The sequence below is a fragment of the Vulpes lagopus genome, chromosome 2 (assembly GCF_018345385.1).
Source record: "Vulpes lagopus strain Blue_001 chromosome 2, ASM1834538v1, whole genome shotgun sequence".
In the NCBI taxonomy this organism is placed as follows: Eukaryota; Metazoa; Chordata; class Mammalia; order Carnivora; family Canidae; genus Vulpes; species Vulpes lagopus.
Genome location: NC_054825.1, coordinates 32,830,381 through 32,850,652, shown reverse-complemented (window position 1 = coordinate 32,850,652; position 20,272 = coordinate 32,830,381). Strand labels below are relative to the sequence as shown.

General features: G+C 39.3%; 1 protein-coding gene and 1 long non-coding RNA gene across 2 annotated transcripts in view; one reads left to right on the top strand and one right to left on the bottom strand.

Moving 5' to 3' along the window:
* Window positions 1-15,530, bottom strand: part of NOC3L (NOC3 like DNA replication regulator) — a 35,438-nt gene extending 19,908 nt beyond the window's left edge. Inside the window, exons 1-10 of the mRNA XM_041739710.1 lie at window positions 15,382-15,530; window positions 14,430-14,637; window positions 11,905-12,037; window positions 10,567-10,724; window positions 9,653-9,706; window positions 7,905-8,035; window positions 5,487-5,648; window positions 4,852-4,945; window positions 1,469-1,644; window positions 939-1,067 (exon numbers count right to left, since the gene is read on the bottom strand). Coding sequence (XP_041595644.1) covers window positions 939-1,067; window positions 1,469-1,644; window positions 4,852-4,945; window positions 5,487-5,648; window positions 7,905-8,035; window positions 9,653-9,706; window positions 10,567-10,724; window positions 11,905-12,037; window positions 14,430-14,637; window positions 15,382-15,390 — 1,254 coding nt within the window. The 5' untranslated portion in view covers window positions 15,391-15,530. The remainder of the gene's footprint in view (window positions 1-938; window positions 1,068-1,468; window positions 1,645-4,851; window positions 4,946-5,486; window positions 5,649-7,904; window positions 8,036-9,652; window positions 9,707-10,566; window positions 10,725-11,904; window positions 12,038-14,429; window positions 14,638-15,381) is intronic.
* A 7-nt stretch (window positions 15,531-15,537) lies between these two features.
* LOC121481994 lies at window positions 15,538-16,260 on the top strand. The gene is made up of 2 exons (XR_005985477.1): window positions 15,538-15,674; window positions 15,804-16,260. It is a non-coding gene; the product is annotated as an uncharacterized LOC121481994 (long non-coding RNA).
* The last annotated feature ends 4,012 nt before the right edge of the window (window positions 16,261-20,272 follow it).

Sequence of the window (20,272 nt, the reverse complement as noted above, 5' to 3'; positions counted from 1 at the left end):
ATTTGCGACTTACATAACAAAAACTTACTATCCTTATATGCAATGTAACCTCAAAAAACACACCCAGCTTTTGTTTCTTTTATTCACTATTTTATATACTCAGGACCTAGAAGAGTGCCTAGTACACAGCTGATACTTATTGAAAGGAGTATCAAAAAAAGCATTATGTCATTAAAACAAATACCTGAGGAGAAAAACTAGCAGCAATATAAATGGGTAAAAAAATTCAAATGACTAATAAGTATATGGAAGTAAAACTTCACCAATAAAGACATACAAACAAAATATATATATGACACACAGATTTACCCACCAGACTAACAAAGACTAAATGGCAGAAACATTCAGCATTTGGTAGGTTGTTCTCACTGTGAGAACATAGTGATAAAATCTATTTGCAGGACAATGTGGCATTACCTCTCAAATTTATAAATGTGTATACTGTTGGATCCAACATCTAAAGTTTAAAAATTTAATCCAGGGACACCTGGGTGGCTCAGTGGTTGAGCATCTCCCTTCAGCTTGGGTCATGATCCTACTTCTCCCTCTGCCTATGTCTCTCTCTGTCTCTCATGAATAAATAAATAAAATCTTTAAAAGTAATAACAATTAAAGGAAACTACAGCAGACATTAAAAAGAATGAGATATGAGATCATCCCATACAACACAAAATGCAAACAGCTCCATAACAGCGTCCATAGAATAAATGCATTTCTATTCTAAAATCTAAGCATGTATTAAATAATTTTAAAAATATATAAACAAATATACACATCTATATCTATAAACATCTAGAATATGTACTAAGTTGTTAAGAGTACCTATACTTGAGGGAGTTTCCTACTTTATACTTCTGCAAAGAATAAAATTCCTTGTAATGACTGAAAATTAACTTTATAATTTAAAAACAAATAAAATGCAAAAAAGGAAGGCTTACCTCTGGCCTAACTTCATAATTTCTGCCCTTCACAAAACCAGAAATCACTTTAATCACACCAAGGGAAGCTTGGCCTAATTTATCTTGCTTAAACAATTTCTTTACTGCCTCACAACACATTTCAGAGATCTGAAAAATAAAATGTTACACTCAGCCAGTTTTCTCAAGCTCAGCACCACTGGCATTTTAAGCCAGACAATTCTTCATGGGGGAGAGAGGGGGCAGAGGGTGCTCCTGTGCACTGTGGGAAGTTGAGGAGCACTGAGCTTTTACCCACAGGATACTAGTAGAAGCCACTACAGTTGTGACAATCAAAACTGCGTGCAGCCATAGCCTCACATTCCCTGGAGGGTGAAACCACCTCCTGCTCAGAACCATCATACCAAACTTATGTTCAAAGAATTTTCTTAAAGAGGCAATGTTTAACAAAGTGATACTATTTTAGCAATAAATAATAGCTCCAGAAGAATTCTGAGGAAAAAAATAATCATAAACTCTATAATTTTGTATCCAGGATGACAGCAACCCACCAACTTTGACACGTCATTCATGAGAGGGACAATCAATACGATGATGTTGTTGTGAAAGTTGAAATGAGGTAGTGACACCAACAGCTCACAAAGGCTCTTCACAGCCACTTCTGCCAGTCCTTTGTAGGCCTTTAAGGAAACTACATTACTTTTCTTCAGTTTCCTTTGCTTCCAGTCTAATCAAAAGATAACTGTAGTTACTTTACTTATTGATCAAAACTTCAACAACAGTAATATGCAATAATATACTATGTAAACTCTTAAGTGAGTCGAGTCACATTTTGACACAAGTACAAACGCGATCATAAAATTTATCTGCCATCATCTACATGGACTCTAATCATCATGTTAAGAACTGGCTCTCCATACATTTTAAAAGATGTATTATTAGAAGAAAAGGGTCTCAGGGAATAAATCGGGGCAGGGGGAGACAGAGAGCTGGATACCTTAAGGAATCCCTAGGCTTGCTCTACAGGCTTTCCCCCAAAACACTAAGACTACAAGTCAAGAAGCCTGCGTTCAAATCCTAGTCGTCCATTAATTAGCTAGTAAATATGAGCAAGCTCCAGACTCTGAGCCTTCATCTCTTCCATGTTCCAAAAATCAGATCTGGATACTCTAAAACAACATTTCCGTTGACTTCCTAATCCTCTCTATGGGATCTTTACCCAGGAGGTCCAGATTTAAATTTTTCTTCAAAATAGCCAATGATTCACAGTACTTTTCTAGGAATTTCTACACACATACTTTGCTACCATAACATAGCACCTTGAATATGAAAAAAAAAAACCTGGTTTTTCTAGAGTAGGTTCAACACTTCCTCCACATCATACACAACCAGAGATGAAAAAGACATATAGATGATAGTGCCTTTGTTTTAAGCTTGCTTCTCATGTATATGAGTTTTCCTCAAACGGGCTATATTCATCATAAGAACTATATCTTCCGGGATCCCTGGGTGGCGCAGCGGTTTAGCACCTGCCTTTGCCCCAGGGCGCGATCCTGGAGACCCGGGATTGAGTCCCACGTTGGGCTCCCAGTGCATGGAGCCTGCTTCTCCCTCTGCCTGTGTCTCTGCCTCTCTCTTTCTCTCTCTCTCTGTGTGACTATCATAAATAAATTTAAAAAATTAAAAAAAAAAAGAACTATACCTTCCATTTACTTAAAACTGACAAGACTTCATAATGGATGGATGAAGAGACAAAATGTGGTACATATATGCAAGGAATATTTTGCAGGCTTAAAAAGGAAGGAAATTTTGACACATTCTAGAAGAATCTTGAAGACATTATGCTAAGTGAAATAAGCCAGTTATAAAAAGGACAAATATTGTATAATTCCACATATAAGTTGAGGTTCATAGAGTCAGATCTATATTCAATTCAAATCAGAAAGTAGAATGGTGGTTGCCATAGGCTGGGGGCAAAAGGGAATGAGGAGTTCATGTTTAATACATACAGAACTTAGGGGCAGCCCAGGTGGCTCAGCGGTTTAGTGCCACCTTCAGCCCAGGACGTGATCCTGGAGACGCAGGATCAAGTCCTGCGTCGGGCTCCCTGCATGGAGCCTGCTTCTCCTTCTGCCTGTGTCTCTGCCTCTCTCTCTCTCTCTCTCATGAATAAATAAATAAAATTAAAAAAAAAAAAAATACATACAGAACTTCAGCTGGGGAAGATGCCAAAGTGCTGCAGATGCATAGCGATGATGGGTGTATGATGCTGGATTTACTTAATGCCACACAAGTGTACACTTTAAAAATTGTGAAAATGATCAATTTAATGTTACATATATTTTACCATAATTTTTTAAAGATTTTATTTATTTATTTATAGAGACACAGAAAGAGACAGAGACACAGGCAGAGGGAGAAGCAGGCTCCATGCAGAGAGCCTGACGTGGGACTCAATCCAGGGTCTCCAGGATCACGCCCCGGGCTGCAGGTGGCGCCAAACTGCTGTGGCACCGGGGCTGCCCCCGTTTTTATTTTTAAAGATTTTATTTATTTATTTATTTATTTATTTATTTATTTATTTATTTATTTATAGCATAATTTTTTTTTAACTTGAAAAAAGTACTTCACAATGGTCCCATCCGCTTAGAAAAGGCCTACACCTGCAGGGTACAATACAGAGGCCACAAACCACATGTGACAAGTGAGTAGTTGACCTGTGGCTAGTCCAAATGCAGATGTGCTATAACTTAGTACCAAAAAAAAAAAAAAGGAATGTAAAATACCTCACTAATTTTTAAAATTGACTACATGTTGAAATAATAACATACATAGTAATTTTATTACTTTTTACTTTTTTTTCTTAGTATGGTTACGTATTTTTTAAATGACATGTGTGTCTCACATTGTATTTCTATCGGACAGTGTTGGTCTACACAAAGCTCCCAGGCCTTGGCTCCTAAGTAGGCTCCAGTTGGGAGGCCAGAGCACAGAAGCAACATCCACAGCACCCAGTCCCACCATCTCCTTCCTGCCCAACAGGATTCAGTAGTCCTGCTCCAGCTGAGATAGCAATTGGGTGATCCTTAGGCTCATTACTGAGTAAAGGAACCCAACTGAGTTAAGTGAAAGCACCAGACCTAGGCAACTGAATTCTTCTCCATTCATGCTCTAATTTTCATAGGTCCTTCTTTTCTGAACAAAGAAAAAGAAAATAAAAGTTTGATGGAAGAGTTTATCATCCATCTACTATGACTGACTTCTAAGTCCATTTTCAAGGCACTAATTTCATCCATTTCAAGTCATACTTCTCCCCTAATTACCCTACCCAAATAAAAACCAGCAGAATAATTTTCAACCATTCACAACTAAAGAAAGAAACATACATCTACTTACTAGGGAAAGGCCTGGAGCAACAAAAATATTAACAGCTGATCAATACAGGGATAGGGCCTGTACAGGCCAGCCACAGTTATAAGCACCTTTATCTAGAAATTAATTTCTCACAACAATCTTATGAAGTAAGTACTTTTATTTATAAAAGAATGGAGACACAGAGAGATTAAGTGATTTGCCCACCACATGGGTAGAAGTTAGAAGACTCAGATTTGAACCCAGGCAGACTGTAGACTCTGCTCTTGACAACATGCTATACTGACTCTCACCACAGAGCACAGAATATAGAACTCCCTTGGGGATCAGCAGTTTAGCGCCTGTCTTCGGCCCTGCCTTCGGATCCTGGAGTCCCAGGATCGAGTCCCACAGCAGGCTCCCTGAAGCAGCCTGCTTCCCCTTCTGCCTGTGTCTCTGCCTCTCTCTCTCTCTCTCTGTCTCTCTCATGAATAAATAAATAATCTTAAAAAAAAAAAAAACATAGAATTCCCTTGCTGACCAAAGCTAAGTATGTTATATATTTTAAAAATGTTTAATATACCTTTAACCATTTGCTCCAGATTTTCCAAATAAAATTTATATTGGCTAACCAGGCCTTCTTCAAATTCTCTTAATTTTTGGGTTTCTTTGCGGATCTGAAAAAAATCAAAAAGATCAATTATTTTTTAAAATCAAAATATCGAAATCCTGGGGCTCCTGGGTAGCTCAGTTAGTTAAGTAGCTGTCTTTGGCTCAGGTCATGATCTCAGCCCCACATCAGGCTCCCTATTCAGCCAGGAGCCTGCTTCTCTGTCTCCCTCTGCCCCTCCTCCCACTTGTCTCTGTCTCTCTCTCTTAAACAAAATCTTAAAAAAAAACAGTGACACCCGAGTGGCTCAGCCATTGGGTGTGTCTTCTGCTCAGGGCATGATCCTAATCTCCTGGGATCAAGTCCATCAGGCTCCCTACAGGGACCCTGTTTCTCCCTCTCTCTGTGTGTTTCTCATGAATAAATAAATAAAATCTTAAAAAAAAAAAAAAAACTTAAAAAATGTATCAAAAGCCTTAAATTAGCACAAAATATGAGTGCCGAGTATATACCCAGTCCTATAAAACAAACAACTCCTACTATTTCTCCCATCTCTAGCTCTCCAAAATGTTCAGCTTATTTTGTGTAGTAGTTGTATATATCATTACCTTGGTGGATTTTTCTGCTTCTGTGAGGGGCCGTATTTTATATGAAGGAGTAATGTCTTTAAATAACTCCATCAGGGAAACTATCACCAGCTTTCGAACAGTAACAGCCACATCAGGATCCTGTTCCATCAGCATAGAACGCAGTTCTTTTAATTTTTTAATCTGTTAAACAAATAGCTTATAAGGGCAGAGAAACCATGGTAAAACAATTATGAACAAAAGACAAGAGCCTCACATCTGGAACAAGTGGAATCCACATAATGACTCAGAGTCTAGTCAAGCCATATACAACTCCAGATATTACCCACATTACCAAAAGATAAATCACTAAAGCTAACCATATTTTTGTTAGTCAGAAGAGATACAGACTTTAAAAAAAAGTTTAAATTTATTAATTTACCTATTCACTGAAATTCTTTTTATTGGGTTTTCTTAAGACATGTGTCCTGTTTCCCTAAAAACATTTTTTGAAATAAATTGTTATACACACATATCTGTGAATTAATCAGGAATTAAATATAATGTATCTATTAACTTTAACTACAAGACTCATACAAAAATCATTTGGTTTTTTTTGTTTTTTTTAATACAAAAATCATTTGTATGAAGTAATGCAGAAGTAAAAAAAAATGGTTTCAATGAATGTGCTTGCTTTAATGAACTACTATTGCCTGCTGGATCTCTTGAGAGAAGCAATACTCTGGTTGGTTAGCAACATTTGCCACAGCAGGGGGTACGATAAATATGTCACCACCTATCTGCTATCCCTAACTTGTGTAAGCATGAGGCTCCAGAGCTGGAAGACCCAGATTCCAATCCAGTGGCTATTAAAATAATAATGAATTTACTTGAATTTTTTAAGGCTGTTATTCAACTGTAAAATAAGATTAACAGTTCTTTTCTTTATGGTTTTATAATGATTAAATAAAATGATACAGATAAGAAATATTCCAACCAACTTCCCCCCAATTCTGTTCCAGATCTTCCACTTTGTTTAAAAAAAGAACAACAAAAAAAAAAGAACAAGTACTACTCCAAAACATGTTTAGATGAAATTTTTTTCTGCAAATGTAAATAATCTACTTTATTGTTCAATAAACAAATATATTCACAGTACGATGATGGGAACACCAACATTAACAGTAATAATAGTACCATTTTATATGACTTCATATATATTTGATTATTTAATCCTCACAACAAAGTTTTAAAATAGGTACCATCCTCTTTTTAGTGATGAAGAAAATGAGTCTTGGCTAAAAGGACTTATCCAAAATCTAACAGGTAGTACTCTAGTTTTCTTGAATCCATATGTTGTAACCGTGACCATCTTCACCACTGTTTCCATGGCCCACTGATAATTCATTATAATTCTGATCTATTTCACTTAACATATTTTCCACTTGCAAGTACTCCTGAACTAATCTCACTGACTTTTGTGTTGCATCTTCCTTATTAAAAATCCTGTCAAGGAATCCCTGGGTGGCACAGCGGTTTAGCGCCTGCCTTTGGCCCAGGGCGCGATCCTGGAGACCCGGGATCGAATCCCACGTCAGGCTCCCGGGGCATGGGGCCTGCTTCTCCCTCTGCCTGTGTCTCTGCCTCTCTCTCTCTATCATAAATAAATAAAAATAAAAATAAATTTATAAAAAAAAAATCCTGTCAATCAGTCAAGCAAATCTGCAAATGGGTTCCTTCCCCTTCATCCAATTAGTTTTTACACTTACCACTTTCAGAGTTACATTAAATCCAGTATCTCCATTTATTTTTATTATTTTATTTTATTTTATTTTTTAATTTTTATTATTTTAAAGAGAGACAGGGGAGGGGGGTGGAGAAAGAGGAAGAGAGAACCTTAAGCAGGCTCCATACCCATCGCAGATCCATGAGCCAGAGTCATGACCTAAGCTAAAATCAAGAGTCACGCTTAACTGACTAAGCCACCCGGGCACCCCTCAGTATCTTCGTTTAGAGATGAGGAAATCAGACTCAAGGGCACCTGCATGACTCAGTGGTTGAGCATCTGCCTTTGGCTCAGGTCATAATCCTGGAGTCCCGGGATCGAGTCACACGTCGGGCTCCCTGCATGGAGCCTGCTTCTCCCTCTGCCTGTGTCTCTGCCTCTCTCTGTCTCTCATGAATAAATAAATAAAACCGTTAAAAGAAAAAAAAAAAAAAAGAAAAGACGACTGAGATGAGGAAAATAAGACAAAGTGTTTAAGTGACTTTTCTAAGATTAAAAATTAATTTCAGATATAGGACTAGGCTAAGCTTCTGTCTACTCTTACTGTAGCTCAGTAATTGTGTTTTAATGTTTTTCCTTTTTGCGTGTGCTTATAGGTTATAAGGGAATCCTAAAATAGTATACATTTCCACCATATCTAATATGAAGAGCTCAAAGAAATTGGTACCACTTACATTAGTTTCTGGGTCTGATAATATAGCAGATGCCAAAGTTGCAATATGCATTTTCTTCTCCTGTAATTTCTTCCTTCTTTCAATTAAATGTTCTTCTAATGTCAGTTCTCGAATGGGATCTTCAACAATCTCTGAAACAGGTTAGATTTCTCCTCTTAAACATTTCTTTACAAGTATTTACAAGAACCTTAATCAATACAATAAAATTCTTATAATAAGAAATAATAATAATGATAACTAACTTTTATAGAACACTTGCCATGGGCCAAGATTACTACAGATGATCTATCCTCTCAAAAATGCTATGAGGCAGGTGCAATCATCATATCCATTTTGTACGTAGAAAATGAGGCACAGGAGAATAACTTGTTTATATTCATAGACCTAGCAGAAATGGAACTCAAACCCAGGTAGTCTGACTTGAGAGCTCATATTCTTAATTACTCTGCTAATAAACCTATAATAATTCCTAGTAATTAAGGGAAAAAGCAACCTGATTTAGTTTTTTAAAAAGAACACAATAATTAAGAAGGGCACATGATGTAATGAGCACTGAGTGTTATATAAGACTGATGAATCACTGACCTCTACGTCTGAAACCAGTAATACATTTTATGTTAATTAATTCAAATAAAATTTAAAAAAATAAAATCTGTATATAAAAAAAAAGGGAAAAAGTATAGAATACTCTCCCTTGTTACTGTCCTTTGCACTACCAAAAGTATGTCCACTTTAAGAAAAGAAATTCAAAAGGAATTAGATTTAATAAACACACAAGCATAATCTCTAATGAGTCTATGAACGATGACTGAAAACAATTGACCTGTAATCTTATTTACACTATTAATGAGGTTTGCTAAGCTATAGTAAAAATTAACCAGCCTGTTCTATAGCAAATTTCAAACAAAAATAATTTCAAACCATAAAACATGTTTTAACTCTCATTGCAACTTAGTTATTAGAAACCCACATTCAATTATCTAAAACAGATATGCACAACATCTGTAAGTATAACTGCTCTAATAAGTGAAATGATTTCATATCACAGAATCATTTTGTAATTTAAAACTAAAAAGCAATAACATCTGGGTGGCTCAGTCAGTTAAGCATCTGTCTTTGGCTCAGGTCATAAGCCCAGGGTCCTGGGATAGAGCCCAACATCAGGATCCTTGTTTATCAGAGCCTGCTTCTGTTTCGTCCTCTCTCCCTCCTTGTGCCATTTCTCTCTCAAATAAATAAATAAAAACCTTTAAAAATAAAAATTAAAAGTAAATAAAGCTTCAAAAGTTAGCAATAGGCAGGAACTTCACTTAAAATTTTTTAAAAATTCAAAATGGAGGGACGCCTGGGTGGCTCAGCGATTTAGTATCTGCCTTTGGCTCAGGGTGTGATCCCAGAGTCCTGGGATCAAGTCCCACATCAGGCTCTCTGCATAGAGCCTGCTTATCCCTCTGTCTATGTCTCTGCCTCTCTCTCTGTCTCTCATGAATAAATAAAATCTTCAAAAAAAATTTCAAAATGGTAATAATTTATAAGACTGTTCATGCACACCTAGACATAACTGCATAAAATTTTCCATAATAAAGAATCAAATTTCAAAGGTGAGACTTTCAACATGTGGGGAAATGTTCAAAATGACCTTGAAATGACCAGCACTCTGAAATGCACATTCCAGACTTTATCTAAAATTAAGTCACATTTACTATTCTCAATTAACAGTTTAGTAACTATAAAATACATCCCAATACCTTCCTCAAGTTCCACCTCTTCTTGATCCTCTTCATCTTGGTTATTGTCAATAACTATATGAAAAACATGTATGTTAAAAAATGTGTCAATACACATAAGTGATAAAACTACAAAGAAAAGCAGGAAAGTAATGACCATAAAATTCTGGAAAGTAGTTACTTTTGTGAGGAGGGAGCAATTACTGATTGAGGGGCGCACAAGTTTCTGGGTGCTGGCAACATTTATTTCCTGCCCAGATAGCAGCTTTATGGGTGTGTTTCTTGGTAAACCACATAACTTCGAGCCACAACTCTGACTTCTAGACTTCTGTGTTTTATTTTTGAAAAAACTAAGCTTTTAAGGAAAAAGATACATACAAGAAAAAAAAGTGCTAAAAAAGGACAACTAACATGCTCTAATTTTAAAACAAGAGTATTTGGTGAAAAAAAATCTGAAAAGAAAATCACCTCAACATTGTAGCTTCAGTTATACTCCTGGTACCACAGACATGAGATAACCATCTGTATTTCTGGCCTAAATCATCAAGCTTGCTATATGACTAATTGCAGCTACCCCTTATTTTGTAGGTAAAAGGAAAAATAAAATTAAATCTTGAGTGAAAAAAAAAATATGATGGTATTAGTAAAGAGCTAAAATGTTTACTAATACACTGGCTGATTAGATTTACCTGGCTTCTAGCCCGGGGCGGGGGGGGGGGGGGGGGGGGGGGGGCTCAGCGGTTTAGCGCCACCTTCAGCCCAGGGCCTGATCCTGGAGACAAGGGATAGAGTCAGTCCCACGTCGGGCTCCCTGCATGGAGCCTGCTTTTCCCTCTGCCTGTGTCTCTACCTCTGTGTGTGTGTGTGTGTGTGTGTGTGTGTGTCTCTCATGAATAAATAAATAAAATCTTAAAAAGAAAAAAAAAAGGATTTACCTGGCTTCTCCCTGGTCTGTGGGATTATACCACTTTTATCCTTGATGGGAAGCAAGTGAATCAGTTCCTTCTCTGGTGCAGTTTGCAGAGTTCTTGGTATTTTTTCATATTTATCTATAACACGCTCATGCTTTCGTTTCTTGGCGTGAACAGGTTCACTGCAGGAAAAAAAAAAATCAATTTTTAATGTATTTAAAAAGGAATCAAGAGACGCCTGGGTGGCTCAGTGGTTGAGTGTCTTGCCTTCAGCTGAGGTCGTGATCCCAGGGTCCTGGGATCGAGTCCCACATCAAGTTCCCCTCAGGGAGCCTGCTTCTCCCTCTGCCTACATCTCTGCCTCTGTCTCTTACGAATAAATAAATAAAACCTTTGGGAGGGGAAAAAAAAAGGAATCTAAGGACACCTGGCTGGCTCAGTCAGTTAAGTGTCTGCCTTTGGCTCAGGTCATGATCTCAGGGTGCTGGGATGGAGCCCTATGTCGGGCTCCTGCTCAGTGGAGAGCCTGCCCTTCCTCCCTGCTCATGCTTGTTCTCGTTGCTCTCTCTCGCTCTATCTCAAATAAAATAAAATCCTTAAAATAAATAAAAAGGAACCTAGAGATCTATCATTTTAAAAAAGTACAGAAAAGTAAACTGTTAGCCAAACTGAAACAGGTAGATAGATAATAGTATCTAGATCAGGCACATAGCAGGGACTCAAATGGTAAATGAATAAAAGAATTGTAGTGTACCACAAAGACTACAGCCACATCTAGCTTTCCCTTCAGATGCAAAACAGAAGTGAAAGTTACAGCAGATTCTTTTCGAAGAATAGTCTTTTTGAAGACTATTCCACAGAGCCAAGGGTGACATCACCCTTTTTACTATTCCCAAATAGATTCCCATCACCTATTTTACTTTCCCAAAAACCTTCAGACCATAGCATAGTCTTAGGAGTTAAAGAGATCTAGGTTTAAATTTCAGATCCACTACCTGTGATTGTACGAAGCATCAGTTTCCTCTATAAATGGAATAATACCTCCCCAACAGGGTAACAACAGCTGAGGTTATGGCCATTAAGAACTCAGGACCATTCCGCCAACTCCCCAAACAGAGAACTGCATTCTTCCCCAGCACACTCTACTTCACAATTCAGACTTGAAAAAAATAAAGATGTACACTAAATAAAATCAGTTTTATTCATGAACTTCCTTTATTTAGGGAATTAACTGAGTCACAGGGTTTACTCTCTTATAGTCAGTCAAGCTGAACATCTTGCACTCATCACCTAACTAAAATTCAGATTCAAGTTTTTAACACTGAAAGGACATGAATGATTATAATCTAAATGAAGCGTTACCTAGAAGAAAGATCTCTCGTTAGAAAAGAGGCTCTTTGTCCTAACTCTCTCATTAACTGCAAGTCATCTTCATCCATCATATCCAAAGGAAGCGCTTCCTCTTCTTCCTCCTCTTCCCTCTCAATTCTTTTACCTGTTCCAACAACAACAAAATCAGAAACATGTATTAGAGGTATAGAACTCTGTATTTTTGTGTGAAGAAGAGGAAACGTTTATGGTTTTCTAGTACATTAGCCCAATGTTTCTAAATGGAAGCACTAATGACACATTGGCCAGACAGTTCTTTGTTCCACTGCGGTATCCTGAGCTAGATGCTATCATCTCCAAATCCTGACATCTAAATGCCAGGGGGCGTCCCAAGTCACTGCTACAACCAAAAAATAAAACGCCTCCACGCAATCTGCAAGATCTTCCAGAGCATGTGAGAGAACCAATAATTTAGCCGCTTCACTTCTAGATCCCTAATGACTCCTCCCACTTCCATTCCACTTCAGCCACCCCCTCCATGGGCCACATCCCAAACCCTGGCCTTCACTCCCGTTCACCCCCATTCCCGTTTGTCCTTCCAGCTCTCATTCAGTTGCTTCCACTGCACTTCTGTGACCATATATATAGACCTTCAATCCTCTAACCACTCCACTTCTATCTTTCATTGTGTTTCTATCCTCACTTTGGTGCTTCTACTGCATAGTTATCATTTCAACCGCCCTCGTGCCAATATTCTCAATTCTCAAAAATAAATATATTTTCCCCTTTTATTCAAATGGCATAAGCATCTCATACATGGTGATAGCCTATAATTTCAAGTGAGTGAAAGCATCAATACACGCTTTCACCTTTTTTGTTTAAAATTAACGATTTTGTAGACTATTTCATGTTGGAACATAAAAAAGTTTCCTCCTTTCTTTAAACACCCTTTTCCTGATTTCTAAGATACAGGTCTGATTTTCTTCCTAATTCTTTGGCTCCTCCTCAAACCCCATTTACAGGTTTTATGCATCCACCCATTTCTTAAATGCTGAGGATCCTTAAATTCTTTCTTGGCTCTCCTGTTCTCACACTATGCATTCTTCACATTGATTTTACCCAAGTCTAAGGCTTCAATTACCATCTATATGTAGATAATTCCCAAAACTATTCTCTCTAACCCAGATATTTCAGGGCAGCCCTGGTGGCTCAGCGGTTTAGCGCCGCCTTCAGTCCAGGGGCTGATCCTGAAGACCCAGGATCAAGTCCCATGTCAGGCTCCCTGCATGAAGCCGCCTGCTTCTCCCTTTGCCTGTGTCTCTGCCTCTCTCTCTCTCTCTGTGTCTCTTATAAGTAAATAAATAAAATCTTTAAAAAAGATATTTCATTTGAACGTTATAATTTTACACCAAACTGCCTAACAGACTTCATTTATATGCTCAACATGTAAAAATGAATATTTGGGGGATCCCTGGGTGGCGCAGCGGATTGGCGCCTGCCTTTGGCCCAGGGCGCGATCCTGGAGACCCGGGATCAAATCCCACGTCGGACTCCCGGTGCATGGAGCCTGCTTCTCCCTCTGCCTGCATCTCTGCCCCTCTCTCTCTCTCTCTCTGTGTGACTATCATAAATAAATTTAAAAATTTTTAAAAATTAAAAATTAAAAATAAAAATGAATATTTTGCTTTTTATATATAATTATTAACATATCACATTTTTCAAATTCTACTAAAATTTAAAAGAGATCTTAAAAAGCATCTAACTCAACCAACACTTTTTTTTTTTTTTTTAAACAGATGAAGTACCTGGAGAGTAAGTGACCAGCTAAGGCCATTTTGCTAATAACAAAAGAGAAAAACCCAAGTTACCTGACTTTCAGTCCAACGACCTTTTATACATCATAATAAAATGTAGCCAAGGGATCAAACTAAATAGATCAGGTTTAAAAGAATGAGATATACATGGAAAGACTGAACGGTCAGGTGCAATCAAATATGAATACCCTGAAAGTACTAGTAACATTGTAGAAGAACTGACCTGACTCAAAATGGTCATATTTCCTTACCCGTTTTGAGTACTTGGGAGTTCTTGAATAGTTTTACAAAAGAATAACCCTGACCGTTGTTTCACTCCAAGTTTCCACATGAAAAGAAAGCCAGAAGTTTAGAAAACTAAGTGAACTTTGGCAACGCTGTGACGAATGCCCCAGACAAAAGCGATGTTCTTACCTTAGCTAATTGCCAATGAATGGCAAAGTGGCAGCGCTGGCATGCTCCCCATCATTTATTTACACAGCAACTCTAAGTTTGTTTTCCCAAGTATTCTATCTTCAGATCTGCTTTCTAGACAAACTAAGAGCAGAGGCTAGCTCTTTATCACAATTAATACTATAATACTGTAATGTTTTCTCATATGAACAGTGATGAAGCAGATAGGACTACTATCCTTACCTACTCTTGGGAAAATCTAAAAAGAGGAACTACTAGAAAGCAGTTATTTCATGAGCATTTTAGAACAAACCAATAGAAACTGTAAGACATGAACACTTTCACAGTTACCTGGTCTTTTCTCCTTTGGGTCCTCCAGTGGGATCGGTTTCTTAGACACAGCATCCTTTACAGCTTGCCTTAGTTTCCTCTGTTCTTTTCGGTACTTCTTGAGAGTGCTTTGTTGTTTAAATTGCTTATTTTTTAGCTTGTTTTCAAGTTTGACTTTACTAGTTTTTAGTAACTTCCGAAAGCTTGGGATCTGTTTTTTATTTCTTCTCTAGAAAACAAGAGGAGTACTGCATACCCAGAAATTTAAACTGTATACTCAGAGCAAAACGTTGTCTTTAGAATAAGTAACATTCATGTATCGCCCTACTCTTTGCAAAGTTCTCCAACATATTTGATTTCCAACAGCCTCGTTAAGCAGTGATTGCTGTTACCTTAAAATTACTGATGAGAAAGCTAAGCTGATTTTATATGACTTGTCAAGGACTCCTAAACTAAGGAGGGCAAAACAGAATTCGTATCTTTGGATTTCAACGCTTGCTGGTAACCCCTCATTCAGAAATCCAAATTCCAGCTCTTTTTTTCTGTGAGTACAGGGGCAAATCACTAACCTTCCTATCTCTTTTCTCATTAGGGGGAAAAACAGACTTATCTGGAGTCCCTTGACTCACATTATAAACTGGTTGAGAGCAGTACCCAGTTACCCACTTGAAAAATAAAGGTTCGAAAGACAGTCTCGAAGAACCCTTTAATGTCTCACACCCTACAGACACGAGGAGACTCCGTGCTCGTCTCACTGCGGCCCCCTGAAGCCAAGTGTGCGCAAGGTGAGCGGTCGAAGAGGCTCCAGATCTAAGTGCCAGGAGGTCGGCAGCGCACACAACCGCGAGGGGGCCCGACTCCCAGCCACCGCCTCCTGTACAAGCGCAAAAACTCCCCGAAAACCCACACCGGGCAGCGACTGTCAGCCAAAGGGGCCCTAAGCCGCAGAGACTAGGCTCCTCAAGACACCTACCGCCTTCATCCTTAAATACGAAGGGAGTCCCGACGCTACGGTAAGACCAGGAATAGAGGTAACGCAGGAATCCGGGGGGGGCAACACACGCGCCCAAGGTACCACACCGCGCAAGGCGGAAGCCCCCGCTGGCTCCTCCCCATCCTCCGCCGCCGGAAATGGGGGCGGGACTTCCGCACAAGGGCTTGGCCGCGCGCCCTCTTGAGGCGCGGGGTAGATGGCGTCCCTGGCGCGCGAGAGCACGCGTGGAGACGCGTCGGCGCTGGGCGAATGCGGGCGGGGAGCTTCGCAAGGTCTGCGATTCTTGCCCTGTCGCCCAATTTCCTTTAAAAGTCTTGGAGACGTCGGGCTCCGCCTTTCAAAACGAAAGGGCTTGATTTTTATCAGTCACCTTACTGCCCGTTGTGCCTTCCTTCACGCAGCTGACCTCGTCTTCCTGTCAGAGATACTCCGTCGAGGCCTGAGAGGCGAGGCCGACAAAGGCTTCTTCCTTTCGTGGAATGCCGGCCGCGGCCTCCCCCACCCCCCGGGCTCCCTGGGAACGTTGTGGAATGGCGAATGACTTCTCGTGACCTTCCGGAACTCAAAAGCCTCGAATTCTTGGTATTTTATTTTTGAAACATTTCTTGCCTTCGTTTTAACCGTTGTCTGATAAAAAGTATGTCGGTGAAACCCTGCGTTTCCATATTTTACAACGATGGCCTTTGTGTAAATTTTACTGTCTGCTTAATCCGCCAGTCATTAATTTCAATAGGATTTATGTAATTTGCAAGAATGTGTTTTTCAAAGTGTTTGTACCCCAAAGGCCTTTTTTTTCCCTGAATAAATTTAAGAATGCCATTTCAGTTTATTTTAAAGAAATAAAGTCAGTGATTTTTGAGCCTATGTCTCAACTGGAGTCCTGACCCCTCCAGTCCTAAGCCAGGTAGGAAGAGCCAGGAGGGGCTCAGAAGTCTGACCTCCCTGGTGGGTGTTAGCATTAAAGAGACTGAGAAGAAACCTGCCAATTTCTGTGTTCTAATTCAGAGACCAAGAATCCCATTCTATCTGGGTGGAATTCTTTCCCTCCCAAGTTCAATGGTTTTTCCCTGTTGTGCTCTCTCTCCTTCCACACACAACTCTCAGAAACAGCAGAGCCTGTCCCCTGGAGTATTACTTCATCAAAAAAAATTGAAAACATCAGCCTGTGCTCTTCCCAAGTGCCCAAATCCCTTCCCAAACATAGTAATTTATCTCTCATCACTCCCATCCTTCCAGCCTTACCTCCAGTCTCCAAGGGTGAGGCATCCCCATTTCTGTTCAAAACCAATTTTCTCCCAACTTCATCAGACTGCTGTGTTGCTAATTATCCCCTTCCTGTTTTCCCTCTCCAATGGATTCTTCCTTTCAACCTATTACCATATTCAAATTGTTCCATAATTTGTTTTCTTTTTTTTTAATGTAATTTATTTATTCCAGAGAGAGAGGCAGAGACACAGACAGAGGGAGAAGCAGGCTACATGCAGGGAGCCCGACTCAGGACTCCATCCTGGGTCTCCAGGATCACGCCCTGGGCTGAAGGCAGTGCTAAAACACTGAGCCACCCAGGCTGCCCCTATCTTTTTTTTTTTTTCAATTTGAGAGAGAGACTGAGCAGAGGGGCAGAAGGAGAGGGAGAAGCAGACTCCCACTGAGCAGGGAGTCTGACTTGGGGCTCCTTCCCAGGACCCTGAGGTCATGACCTGAGGCAAAGGCAGACACTTCACCGACTGAACCACCCAGGTGCCCCTGACTAATTCCTTTTAATTGCTGTTTCATTTTCCAAAAAGCTGGTATTTTGGAAGCTCTACTTCCTCTTTTCTATTATGACAGCCCAAGCTTGTGCTAGCTTCTTGAGGAATTAAATCATTTGCTTGGCCCGTTTTAAGTTAATAATCAACTTGAATCCTTAGATCATTTTTAAGCACTTGTTGCCAAGCTGACTCCCTCCCATCTTGAATTTGAGCAATCTATTATTTGAACACAAACTTAAAAATGGAAGTTAATGTGATTCCTACTAGCTTAATCTTAATGGTTTTTCAATTCTTTGGTCTCCAGCTTTGTATCATTTCCCATTAACTCAACCCATAGCTAAAGTCAGTTTGGGTTCTAGGGCCTCTTGGATCCTCCAGAGTTTTCCTGAATGCTTGGGCTGAGAGAGATCACTGGGCTACCTCAAACTAGCTTCACAGGGATTGTACTCAGAGATTCCTATGAGCCCTTTTGAGCAGTCTGTTAAGAGCCCATCTGGACCTGCCTATAACATTCCATTGTCCTTTTCATTAGAGTCACCAAGAACCTCCAAACTGTTTTTTAAGAGTGCACGAAGCTATATCATTTCTTTTTAACCTCACTAGATCTCTCCACTTCATTTGATGCTACACATTTCTCCTTTTTTACATTACACTTTCAATGTCCTTGGCCCTCCTAACAGCCTCTTCCCTGAGTTCTTGTCCCAACTCCATTCCTCCTTCTTCATGCCTCTTCAATGTAGGTGATTTTCAAGGTTCTGGTCTTAACCCACTTTTCTACTTCTCATTCTACTTGCTCTTCCAGTGTGAGCTCATCTATCTACATATTGCAAAAAGATTTCCAAATCCTTTGTCCAGTCCATGCCTCTCCTTCCAGGCTTCTTTGTTATAGCTACCTCCTTCTGGACATCTTCACATAGTAACCATGGAACTTCAAATAACTATGTTCAGAACCAAACTATTTTCTTCACTTGTACCTCTCCCAATATGCCCTATTTCATTCTTTTACCCACAGCTAGAATCCCAGTATTTCCAGAAATGTTGGAACACAAACCAGGGCTTTCTTGGCCATGGTCTATAAATAAACTGATTTGAAAAATGTCACTAAGTATGCGTGGAACAATAAGGCTTCTGGTGTTCCTGTCCCACAAGATAATTTGTAGAAGTTGTACCAAGGAACCTTGAAGAAACTAAAAACACATAATAGGCTCAAAGGAGGTATGTTATTATTTCCTAATGAGAAATTACTAAATAGTGCTAGATTATAAATATAAATCTCCAAAATTCAGACATCAAGAACTTGAAAATGTGTATATGCCATTGGCCTCTTCCTTAGCTATGTAAAAATATACTTGAGAAAAATGTATGTATAGTGAGAAAGATAATTATGTATGACCAAATAGAGATTAATTGAAGAGATTGTAATTGTATAGGTGATAAAAAAGAAAGAAAAGCTTGGGAAGAAATGACAGAGCAATGTATACTTAAATGGACCCTTACAGAAAGGACAAGTTCTATAAGTTCACATAGATGGGATAATATTTTCTGAGCAAGATCACACAGGTAGTGCAAATAATTTATATTGTGGACCATCAGGAAATTAGGTTAAAATAGCTAATAACCATCATTACAACTGATGATTAATTGTGGAATTAAAATTATAAATAAGGGACGCCTGGGTGGCTCAGCAGTTGAGTGTCTGCTTTGGGTTCAGAGCGTGATCCTGCAGTTCCAGGATCGAGTCCCACATCGTGCTCCTTGCATGGAGCCTGCTTCTCCCTCTGCCTATGTCTCTGCCTCTCTCTGTGTCTCATGAATAAATAAATAAAAAATCTTAAAAACAAAATTTGTAAACAAAAGATTAATGCCAAAAAATAACACACCAACATCCTCTCAGCAGTTATTACACACACAGAAAAAAGTCCTCCACAAGTGATTGCAACTTTATACTTACTTGAAGACTTTCACAAACCCTGCAAAGCAGGGCTGAAGTGCCAAGGAATTTTTACCCCTGAGAGCAGCCTCCAACCAGTGATAAATTGAAGTTGAAGAATAAATATACCAATTTGGTATGCTAGAAAATGTACTCCAAAGATCTCAGGCCCTAATCCCTGAAACCTGTGAATATTACCTTATATTGGTCAAAGGTGTGATTAAGGATCTTGAAATGGAGAGATTATCCTGGACTATCAAGGTAGGCCCTGAAGGGAATCACATATGTCTCTATGAGCTAAGAGGAAGGAGATTTCATACAGAAGAGGAAGAAACAGTGCGACTACAGAGCAGAGATTGTAGTGATGTAGCCACAAGTCAAGAAATGTCCCAGCACCAGAAAGGGGAAGGGACAAGGGACATATTCTCCTCCTAGATCTTCCAGAGGGAGTGTAACCCTCTTGACAACTTGACTTCAGTGATCACGATTTCTGATTTCTGATCCCTCAACTTGTGAGAGAATGAATTTCTATGGGCATCTGACTGGCTCAGTCGGTAGAACATGCAACTCTTGATCTCAGAATTAGAGGTTCCAGCCCCACATTGGGTGTAGAGATTCCTTAAGAAAAAGTTTAAAATCTTTTTTTTTTAAGTAAATTTCTGTTGTTTTCAACCACCAAATCTGTAGCAATTTGTCGCAATAGCCATCAAAAACTAATACACCAATATTTATACTAATCAGTATGCCAATGTTCTCGTTCCTAAGAGGTAGGATGACTCTGAGGCATCCTCTACATTGTCTCCCAGAGAGCCACGAAAGGCATGTGCACCACCTACAAAGCTAACCTACTCATCAGCCCACTCTCTTACTGTCCTCCCGTCTCACTTCCCCACCCCTTCTATCAATGGTTTCTGGACTCTTCTTGAAAATAAACCATTTGTGGGACACCTGGGTGACTCAGTGGCTCAGGGCGTGATCCTGGAGTCCGGGATGGAATCCCACATCAGGCTCCTTGCATGGAGATTGTTTCTCCCTCTGTCTCTCTGTGTGTCTCTCATGAATAAATAAATTAAATCTTAAAAAAAAAAAAAAAAAAGAAACCATTTGCCCTCAAATCCTTGTGTATTAATTTCTTCCTGGGGCTGCCATAACAAAGTACCACAAGTAGCATGACAACAAGTTTATTCTC